Raw genomic sequence first — 12013 nt, forward strand, 5'->3', positions numbered from 1 at the left:
CCCCAATGGAGCCCATGGCCAAGACACTGAGCAAGTGCTCTCAAGTATGCTGCATATTACAATTGCTGCAAGTGCTCATGAGTGCCTACCCAGTCAACTACTAAGAAGATAGAAGTGGTCCGGAAGCCTCTGAAAGAAGTAGACTTAAGCTGAAGACCGTCAGTTGAAGACTAGCAAATGGAAGGAGTAAAAAGCAATCCAGTTGGATTGAAACTCCCAAGTACTGCCAGTGCAGTCGCTTGAGAGGATCCTGGAGAGATGAGCAGGGTGCAGATCACAGAATACCTTAAAGATCATATTAAGGTTTCAGGTAGAGGAATGGCTGTTAGATTGTCATGTTAAAAAAATGATGGCTGGCTACACTGCAGAGCCTGGATTGGAGTGGGACAAGAATAGAAATGAAGAGACCAGTTAGTAGTTCAAGAGAATGGGGTACTACAGCGGTAGCAGTGAGTCCACAAACAGTGGAGAGATTTATGAAGATATAGGAAGAACTACATGACTTGGTGAATCATTGGCTATGGTGAGGTGGAGGAAGAGGAGGCACCAAGATAGCACCAAAGCAACATAAGTTTCTGTTGTGAGCAACAGTAAATGATTTTGGAGCCATTTATTAAGATAGGGAAGAAGGAGCCAGTATAGAGAGGAAAGTGAGTTCATTCTGGACACCCTTTCAGCTTGGACCCTTCTTTTAAGTAGGTGGCCTCATCTCCTACTCTCCTGAAACAGCTGAGGCCAAGAAACATGAATTACCTGAACTTTCCACTCATCCCTTACAAATTTAAGTTCATGTGTCCCCCTTCTTACCTTCTCCCTTGAGTTTTCCAAAGATGAGGTTTTACTTCTGTCAATCAAGGCCAATTCACCACCTTTCACAATGGCTTCCATCTCCTCTAGAACTTTGTTCCATCAAACTCCCATCTACCTCCTACATATTCAACTTGCCTCCCTGTACATATTGCCCTCTCTCTCCTCTCCCTTCCCATCCAAGTTTCCTAAAACACAGCCTATAAACACAGTCTTTGGATTCTTACTTCCTAGTCACCCTTCAATCTTCTGTTCCCATTACCCTACTGAAGTTGCTCTGAAAAAAGCCACCAATAACATCCATACTGCCACCTCCAGAGGGCATTTTTCAGTTCCAGTCTCCTTCAGCCTTACTACTCTTTTGGATACTGCTGGCCATTCATCTGTTTCCCACTTCATCATCTGTTTCTTCTCAGCTTCCCTCAATGGCTTCTTCTCTGCCCACTCCTTAAATAGTGGCTTCTCCTAGTTCCAGTCTTACCACATATACATTTTCTCCCCTGGTTTAAATGTCCACCCATTGGACATTAACTGTTAAATCCTAACCCACTGTCTGTACCCCTGCTTTCCTCTGGCACTCAGATTCACACATCTGCCTGCCTGCCTGCTCCTCCAATTTATCTACTCTCCAGTACCCATTACATTCTTCATCAAAATGAATGAGTTTCTCCTGAACATACTTCTTTATAAAACTTCCAATTATATTTGGTGACTCTCCTCAGACATTAAAAAGTCTCCCCTCAATGCTTCAAGGTTCCTCCTCTTTTTCCCTGTATTTTTCACCTTTATGTGTCTTCTTTATGTATACCCTACATAACCTCATGTATCTTAGCATTTGCTATGTTCTATTGAAATTAACTATTTACATGTTTCTTTGGCTACTAGAATGTAAACAAATGCATAATGCTAAGAAGTGAAAGGTAGTAACTTTCTTTACTTGTTCAAAAAAATTATCAGATTTTCACCTGAACTACAGTCTTTTATAAAGGCTGGTACTATTCAGTAAAAGTGAAGAGAAACATTAACAGAGAGGGACGAACAGAAAACACAGAGCTATCAAGAAAGCAGGTCCCAGTAACATGGAACTAATGACTGTGTGGACAAGGGGGAAAGAACCAAGAAAGGTCGAAACCAAGAAGGAATTAAGTAGTGACTTTTATCCTACCCTCAAAATTCTTCCCATAATTCTTATAGGACTAGGTATACTCTTAAATAATAGAAACTTCAGTTCAAGAAAAATTATTCTCTCCCTCCCTCTTTTTTCTTTTATTTTAGCAAACAAGTCCTGTAAGTGCAATGCTTGTGCTGGTGAAGTCGCTATCAGGACCAAGAGAATATATCGTGGACCTGGAGATGCTAACCGTGAACAATATAGGAACCTTCCGCACAAGCTCAGTGTTAAGACTGACAATAATAGTGGGGCCATTTTCATTTTAGTCTTTTCAAAGAGTCCACTATGGGCATTTAAATCAGCCAAAGAATATTGTTACCATAAAGCACTATTTTATTTATAGACGTATCTAGTACATCTACATCTATATGCTGTACACTCACCAATAATTCAAACAATTACACCATGGTATAAAGTGGGCATTTAATCTGTAAAGATTCAAAGTTTGTCTTTATTACTGTATATAAATTAGACATTAATCCACTAAACTGGTCTTCTTCAAGAGAGCTAAGCATACCCTAGCCAATGAAACTTGGATTCTTTTCTGTCAAAGTGGGACAAAGCAATGATTATCTTCTGTGGTGCATAAGGAAACTTACCACACCTCCACTGACAGTCTCATAAGGAGGCAACCATCATAACACTGAACAGCATGCAAGTTCAAGAATGAATTTTTTAACTGCTTTGTAAGAAAATGGAAAAAGTCAATAAAGTTATATTTCTTTAGAAAATGAGGATCTACCATATTTGTGTTGTTTTTATTTTCATTATCAGTCTAAACACAGTTGTTTATTACTAACTTAGTAATAAACAATTATTGTATATTTGCTGGTTTCTGTTGAATATTTTAAATTTGGTCAGAAATTTTTTATTATGAATGTGAACAAAAAAGTAAGCAAAATTCCCAAAGTGAATAAATTATCCATAGAACAATTATTATACTGAGACATCACAGAGGGATAAGAAAACAAATTATTTTAAAACTATATTGGAGTTGACCTGAAGAAGCAAATTCAATGTATTTGTCAGTTCAAGCTGCTGTAATAAAATACTATAGACTGGGTGACTCATAAATGACAGAAATTTATTTCTTCTAGCCTAGAGGCTGGAAGTCTAAGATCAAAGTTCCAGCATGGTCACTTTCTGATGAGAACTGTCCTCTGGGTTGCAGACTTGTATATTCACATGGTAGAAAGAGAGTGAGAGGGTTCTCTTGAAGTCCCTTTTATAAGAATACTAATCTCATTGATTAGGCCTCCACCCTTATGACCTAATTACCCCCCAAAGGCCTCAACTTGTAATGCTATCACATTGGAAGTTAGGATTTCAACATTCGGGGAGGACAGAAAGCTCAATCTATAACACTCAGTAAATATAAGTACATCCCTGAATTCAGGTCTTCCACAAGATGTAGAGCAAAATGAAGAATAGGTATTAATAGGTATTGTACTGAGGAAACTTCAGCTTCTGAATAAAATTAAAACTCTAGAGATTCACTTTTAACTAAAATTCTCATCTTTATATGTGAGGCTCACAGAGGAAGAAAATGAGAACGGTTCTTATTCTTAGCATCCAGAGTGACCGTGAACTAAAGCAAACCGCCCTCCCTCTGAATTCAAAGGAAAGGTTTTATGTATTATTTGTTTAAAGTGTAACTGCTTCACTTTGATGTATCATATTTTTAAATAAAAATAAATATTCTTTTAGAGGATCACTTATCTTTGGAGGTTTTTTTAAGTGTAACCAGTAACAGTCAATATAATTTTGTCTGGGAAAAAAATTAATTATAGCTGCTAGAACAAGAACGACCATTTGGTTTTTTTCTAATAGATAATCTAGGAGATAAGGGGGGAGGAAAGACTGCTAAAATCATGCCACAAGAAGGGTGCAGCCAATTTTCTCTTACATCCAGTTTCAAAACACATGTGAGTAACCTCTGACACCCAGGCAAGCTCAGCCCTGAAACAGGTGTTTCTCAAAGTGTTGACTAAATGTGCAGAAATTGTCAAAAAGTAAGTTCACCAAGAAATCAAGAAACAAAACACAAACTTCTTATGTGAACAGGGGATGGGCTTTTGTTAAAGGGGCATAGAAACAGAGATGAGAGAACAGATATGGCCAAGAGCCATACAAAGAAGCAGAATGAACAGCAACCTCAACTCAGCAGGGCTGGTGAGGGCATTCCCGTCACTCCATCCACAAGAGTACTTGCAGTCCAGATAAATTAAGGCTTGAACTAAACTTTTCTGTTTTTAATCAGTCTATTGATTTTTCTACAGATAGACACAGTTCTCAAATCAGTGATGGGAATGGAGAGAGTTTAAAAAGAAAGTCTAAGACCTCTTCTAACTTTCACTTTTAAGTAAGAAGACAGTTTCTTATCTATAACTCTGCAAAGGATTACAGAAGAAGAAACAGAAATTTCTCTGAAATATTTATATATAAGCCCTGGCCCTCCACCCCCACCTCTAAGCATTCATATAATATTGTAGAATTACATATTACTATTATATAATTATATCCTATACATTATGGAATAATATATTTGATGTTATATGTCATGTAAATATATAAATATATAAATTATTTCTGTGTTATGTAATTAATATATAAAACATGTTATAATATATAAGAATTTTTAAACTGCATTTTTATAATAATAATAAAATAATTAGATAGATAGATAGATAGATAGATAGATACAGAAATCATTAACTGCAGGGGCATCTGCCTGGGGTAGTCGGTTAAACATCCAACTCTTGGTTTCAGCTCAGGTCATGATCTCAGTCCCATGTTGTGAGATTGATTCCCATGTTGGGCTCCCTGCTCAGCGTGGAGTCTGTTTAAGACTGTCTCCCTCTGCCCTTCCTCCCTCTCTAAAATAAAGAAATCATAAAAAAGGAAAGAAACTAAAACTATAGGCAAAATGGCTGCACTTTCATCCCAAAGCCTAGCCCTATTCACAAATCAGAGACAGATTGGAAGGGTTGATACAATGAAATGTCACTGATGCGATTCCCTTATGAATTGTAAAGTACACAATACAATTCATTTAAAAGTGTACAATTAAGTGACATTTAGTATATTATGATGTTATGCAAATATCAGCACTATCTAGTCCCATACCCATTATACACCCCATATTCATTAGCAGTAACGTCTCATTCCCCAACCCACAAAGTAGCAGGAGTTACCACTAATCTAGTTTCTGTCTTTGAATTTGTCTTTCTGGACACTTCATATAAATAGAGTCATACAAGAGGTACCCTTTTGTGGCTTTTTCACTTAGCATGATATTTTCAAGTTTCAGCCATATTGTAGCATGTATCAGTACTTCATTCCTTTTTATGACTAAATAATATTCCATAGTGTAGACATACCACATTTTATCTTTTTGATGCTGGCAGGCCAGGTCCAAGGAGCCAGAATGGAGTCCCATAAGACAAGCCAAGAGGGTCCTTGCAGTGAGCCAGCAGGGAGTGAGAGCAGAGTTTACTGAAAACATAGAGCAGATACAGATGGAGCGTCTGGGAGTCTCAGAAAGGAAAGGTGGGAGTCTGGTCTTTGCTTGGGGTTTGGAGGTTTTTGGTGAGGATTTTGGTTTGGTGTATGTGTCCTCTTAGGCATCCAGAAACCAGTTAGAACAAAGACAAGGACTTAGATGTTATTTCTTGGAAGCAGGGGGTCATGGCGTCAAGATGTCTAGCTCCAATGTTGGTTTTGAATATGCTTATGATGGCTTTGGTCCTTCTTTAGATGTTCTCTATTCTAAAGGAATCGTTAACTCCTTATTCCTTACAAGGAGGACATACACTATTTGCATTCTAAGGCAAGTGTAAAGTGGGGATACAGGTCCTAGCATGAATAAAACCAGGAAAAGAAGCAAAGAGCAGATTTTTATGGAGTCCTTCAGTTTCCCTGTTTCACATTCATCAGCTGAGGAACAGAAGCTGATATGTTCTTTCCACCTGTAATTCCTTTTTGTCTTAGGTACAAAAAGGAAACTGATTCTTAGATGACTCATCCACTAATTTCACAACCTAAATCACCCATTTTTAGTTTCATTTTTAACTAAAAAAAAAAAAAAACCTAGCTAGTGAAAAAAAATATTTTTCATTCTCAGAAGCAAAATCCTGGAAAGAGATTTGGAAAGCTAACACATGATTTCCCTTACAGGTACAACCATCCTCAGTAAACAGAAAAATCTCCTGTTCTCTTTTAAATGTAATTTGAAATTCAAAATAAAGTAAACATCTTCACTAAAAACAAACCAAACCAGTAAGACAAAGACCTGCTTTGTTTTCGAACTACACATGACTCCCTCCTCCCCTTCTCAATGAGAATCACTGATTTAAACCAGCTCTCATAGATGGGAATTACAAGACAAATACATCCCAGAATCATTATTATTCAGAGGCAAACATTTATTGAGCAACTTCTATAGTAATCCTTTCCAACGTTTAAGAGCGTGATGTATTATAAAAGAACCAGTTCTAACATTAACCACTTGTAAGACTTAGCTTTCTTTATCCATAAAAGTGAGATATTGAAAGAAGGAGCTTTTCCAGTTTTAACAACTGTTACTAATCCCTACCCCTGGGCTGCACTGACAGATAAGTTACCTCAATTTGCCAAATTTTTTTAAAGCATCTGAGCACTCCTTGTGTCCAGTAACTATTGGGAGCACTGGACATTGGTAGAAGAGAATTCATAGTGCCTTCCCCAAAATAGATCTTTATACTGTGGGTTCATTAATTGGGGCCAACGACCAATTTAGCTATAATTTTTTTTTTTTACTTTTTTTACTTTTTTTAAAAAAAGATTTTATTTATTTATTTGACAGAGAGAAAGTGAGAGAGAGCCTGAGAGGGGAGAAGGTCAGAGGGAGAAGCACACTCTCCATGGTGCTAGGAGCCCGATGTGGGACTCCATCCCAGGACTCCGGGATCATGACCTGAACAGAAGGCAGTTGCTTAACCAATTGAGCCACCCAGGCGCCCTAGCTATAAAATTTTAAATTACAATTCAAAATAATTTTTTTGCTATTCGGTCTGTTAAATTATGCCTATTTTTGCTCCTTTTCACGGATACTGAAACAGAAATACTCATGTTAAATGAAAAGTCATTTTGCCTTGTTTCACCAGTGAAAAAAGTCCAGCCATGGGTTCCCACACTTCCAAACATGCTTCCCCGGAAATATGTATATTCTTAGTAAGTTTCAGTAATAAAGACAGAACTGATCATTTCCATCACTTCACCATTCTGTTAACCATTCCTGGGCTCAGAAACTTCCTCACTCTATAACTGGACAGTTCCATTCTGACAGTGATTAGGAAAGGCCTCTTGGTTATTAAGACTGCCCCCCCCCAAAAAATGAGTTCCCTTCAGCTGCAAAACTTCCCTCTTAAATGATTTCTTTAACAACTTGCTATCTCCACTCCCTCTAAACATAAAACCTCTTATTACGTGCACTTCTTTTTAATAACAATAATTATAACAGGATTCTAAATTCAAATGCCACCTAGTCAGGTCATTTTATTTTTTACTTGCTCAAGGTCACAGTTTGTTAGGCAACAGTGCTGTGTCTAGAATACAGTTCTTCTGATTTAGATTAAGTTCTTTTCATTGGCCATACTCCAAATTTCAACACCAACAAGCAATCGCTTTCTTTCCTGCAAAGCATCCACCCCAAATCGTGGACCAGCTTTGCTGATTGCTGTGACCAGTTGTCACCACTGCTGTTACGTGCAATTGTGTTGAAATAACACAGATGCCAACCTGATTCTCATTTACTTTCTTAAACTTTAGCTGATTTGTTCTCTTTAAAAACTCCATAGAGGAAGAAGTCATCGTATTACACGAAATACTCCTAAACTCTAGAAATTCAAAGTCAAGGACCAATCATGTAGACCTTACTATACTGGAGAGGACAGCAATTCCCAAAAGAAAAAGTCTATTACTAAAGATCCAGATGTAGCTCTCTGCCTGGGGGGAGCTTTGAGAGCAACAGTGGTGAAGAGGGAGTGAGGCTAACACTCTCCCGGTTGAGAAGCTGGGCCAAAACACTTGCAGAGTCCTTCCTTCCATAGGATTAGTATAGACTTAGGGGTTTTTGTGTAGATTATTGCCATTCCTTGACATTGGTTAATATTCATTAGGGAATTTTTTTTTTCACGGTTTAAAGTAAACACTTTATTGGCAAATAGCTAGGCATTCTGTTTGTGGATTTCCCATTATCTGGTTCTGTGACCTTGATCAAGCCACTTAATCTCTGTGGCCTTCAGTTACCTCACCTGAGAAGTGGGCATGGGTTTTGATGAATGTACTCTAAGGTGCCTTCTACCATTAGGTAATTTTTGAAGGAACAAAAAATGAACATCATCACCCAGAGTAAGATAAGATGCCTCATTTTATTAACAACTCAGTCCTCGGTGGGGCTTTTAGTTTGTTCACACTGTGTTTAAATAAAAATGACAAAAACAAGTAGGGCTTTTAAAATTGTAATTTAATGAAACAAGATGGGATCAGGGGGAGACAAACCATAAGAGACACTCAATCTCACAAAACAAACTGAGGGTTGTCGGGGGAAGGGGGCTAGGGAGAGGGTGGTGGGGTTATGGACATTGGGGAGGGGTATGTACTATGGTGAGTGCTGTGAAGTCTGTAAACCTGGCGATTCACAGACCTGTACCCCTGGGGCTAATAATACATTATATGTTTATAAAAAAATTAAAAAATAATAAATAAAACTGTAATTTAAAAATATAAATATTGAAGGGTAGAAATCAGTTGGAAACAAATCCCCATATCGAATAAATAAAGTCATCTCTACCACTTTGCCTCTACAAGGGAAATGTTTTAGTGAAGCCAAATGATGGAAATAGGAAGATTGTTCAGTATCCTAAGACCACCTGAACACAGCCCAGTGGGATTATTATTTTTGGGAAGCTTCACAAATACAAGTTTATTGTTGAATCCTGTTTCCATGACTCCAAGATGTTGCTTATGTTTTGAATAACTGTGTATGCTTCTAACTTTCTAACTCTTCTTTTAAAATATAGAACAGCTGCTGGTCTGCTCATATGGTACGCATAAGAAGCCCACAAGGGACAAAACCTTCCATTAATATGTCGAATTATTTTTAACAGACTTATATTTCTATCCCGAATCATCATCTCAGAAAGATGGCACATTTCCATCCTCCCAGCTGGGGGGAGCACCTGCAAAATACAAACCCAAACTGTGACACATCTGGTACCAAAAAAACCAATCTTGTTTCATCTGGCCAGCAGACTAAAATATCAAGATCGTTGAACAGAAACAAGGCTAAAAGTTAACTGCCTCTTGTATGTAGTCAACACAGATGTCTAGTTAAGCTGTTTATATTGTAAGCGCATGTGTATGTTAATGGAGCACAGACCCCTTTAATAAGCCAGAGTCAGAATACAAATGCAAGAGAATTTTAAAGACCTGAATGCAAGAATTCAGTTCTTTTTTATCTTCCCATAGATACTAAATTCGTTTCTGCAGAATCTCAGCATTATTTTTAAACAGATGTATATAACACACATAATTTTGTTGCGTTTTCTTGGTATCTCCAAATTGTTTATTTCCTTTAAAAACTGTATTCCATGTTTTTGTATTTTAATATTTAGATTACATTTCTCTCTTTGAGTGGTAAATTACTTGCCTGTGATTTAAAATAAACCAGGTGTCTTGGTTTGTGTTGCCCCCAAAGCAGAACCTGACATAAGAATTGAGTGTGGATAGTTTGAGAGGTTAACTCAGAAAGAACAGGCAAGGAAGTGGGGAAAATGAGTCAGGGAGAGGAGAGATGCCAATAAATGAGTTAATGAGTAAATCACTACTATAGACAACTGGTACACATTTCCTCTAGGGAGCCTCTGAGGAATCTTGTGGAACTTACCTCAAAAGCATTCCACCAGAAGCTGCCTAGCTGCCTAGGCTGGGACATTTATCTACTAACTTCAACTCTGTTGTGGGGGTTGCCCCAGGGGCACTAACACCACACCCACTTATAACTGCCTGCAGAAGGCTTCTGTCAGTGAGCTAGAAATTTCAAATGAAGCCCCAGTAGACTCAAGTGACTGAAAGAAATTGGAGGAGGCATGAAAATCTGCCGACTGAGGTCAGCTCAATGCGTGATGAGTCTGACACCTGAAGCATGCATAACGGACCGAATGGCTTCAAATCACATGAACCTCTTTCCTGACTTTTTTTTTTATTCTCCATCTTTTTTTTTTCTTTCTTACTCTATCTTTCTCTTCTTCTACTCTAGTTTTCCTCTCCAAGAATCACCTACCTCACAAGTGAGGGACCAACCACATCCAAGACACATGGTTCTGAAATAGATGCAAAGACACATAAGATGTTATGTAAAGTTGTATCATATGGTTAACACCATGAGCCTGTGAGATTCCAAAGCACATCACAAGTCCAATTACAGACTACTTTATAAAACTGGTTGCCCTGCTGAAAAAGCATTTGACAAAGTACAGCATCCCTTCCTGATCAAAACTCTTCAAAGTGTAGGGATAGAGGGCACATACCTCAATATTATCAAAGCCATCTATGAAAAACCCACTGCAAATACCATTCTCAATGGAGAAAAACTGAAAGCTTTTCTGCTAAGGTCAGGAACACGGCAGGGATGTCCATTATCACCACTGCTATTCAACATAGTACTAGAAGTCCTAGCCTCAGCAATCAGACAACAAAAGGAAATTAAAGGCATCCAAATTGGCAAAGAAGAAGTCAAACTATCACTCTTCGCAGATGATATGATACTATATGTGGAAAACCCAAAAGACTCCACTCCAAAACTGCTAGAACTTGTACAGGAATTCAGTAAAGTGTCAGGATATAAAATCAATGCACAGAAATCAGTTGCATTTCTCTACACCAACAACAAGACAGAAGAAAGAGAAATTAAGGAGTCAATTCCATTTACAATTGCACCCAAAACTATAAGATACCTAGGAATAAACCTAACCAAAGAGACTAAAAATCTATACTCAGAAAACTATAAAGTACTCATGAAAGAAATTGAAGAAGACACAAAGAAATGGAAAAATGTTCCATGATTCTGGATTGGAAGAAGAAACATTGTGAAAATGTCTATGCTACCTAAAGCAATCTACACATTTAATGCAATTCCTATCAAAATACCATCCATTTTCTTCAAAGAAATGGAACAAATAATCCTAAAATTTATATGGAACCAGAAAAGACCTCAAATAGCCAAAGGAATATTGAAAAAGAAAGCCAAAGTTGGTGGCATCACAATTCCGGACTTCAAGCTCAATTACAAAGCTGTCATCATCAAGACAGCATGGTACTGGCACAAAAACAGACACATAGATCAATGGAACACAATAGAGAGCCCAGACCCTCAACTCTATGGTCAACTCATCTTCGACAAAGCAGGAAAGAATGTCCAATGGAAAAAAGACAGCCTCTTCAATAAATGGTGTTGGGAAAATTGGACAGCCACATGCAGAAAAATGAAATTGGATCATCTCCTTACACCACACACGAAAACAGACTCAAAATGGATGAAGGACCTCAATGTGAGAAAGGAATCCATCAAAATCCTTGAGGAGAACACAAGCAGCAACCTCTTCGACCTCAGCTGCAGCAACATCTTCCTAGGAACATCACCAAAGGCAAGGGAAGCAAGGGCAAAAATGAACTATTGGGACTTCATCAAGATCAAAAGCTTTTGCACAGCAAAGGAAACAGTTAACAAAACCAAAAAACAACTGACAGAATGGGAGAAGATATTTGCAAATGACGTATCAGATAAAGGGCAAAATCTATAAAGAACTTAGCAAACCCAACACCCAAAGAACAAATAATCCAATCAAGAAATGGGCAGAAGACATGAACAGACATTTCTGCAAATAAGACATCCAGATGGCCAACAGACACATGAAAAAGTGTTCCATATCACTCGGCATCAGGGAAATACAAATCAAAACCACAATGAGATATCACCTCACACCAGTCAGAATG

The 12013-nt window shown here is 37.9% G+C and overlaps 1 protein-coding gene across 3 annotated transcripts in view; it reads left to right on the plus strand.

Moving 5' to 3' along the window:
• Nucleotides 1–3689, plus strand: part of EFEMP1 (EGF containing fibulin extracellular matrix protein 1) — a 66121-nt gene extending 62432 nt beyond the window's left edge. For all 3 annotated transcript variants that reach the window (XM_047745698.1, XM_047745697.1, XM_047745696.1), the window contains one exon: nucleotides 2083–3689. In XM_047745698.1, coding sequence (XP_047601654.1) covers nucleotides 2083–2244 — 162 coding nt within the window. In that variant the 3' untranslated portion in view covers nucleotides 2245–3689. The remainder of the gene's footprint in view (nucleotides 1–2082) is intronic.
• Nucleotides 3690–12013: the final 8324 nt, after the last annotated feature.

This window comes from Lutra lutra, chromosome 9, assembly GCF_902655055.1.
Source record: "Lutra lutra chromosome 9, mLutLut1.2, whole genome shotgun sequence".
NCBI classification, from domain to species: Eukaryota; Metazoa; Chordata; class Mammalia; order Carnivora; family Mustelidae; genus Lutra; species Lutra lutra.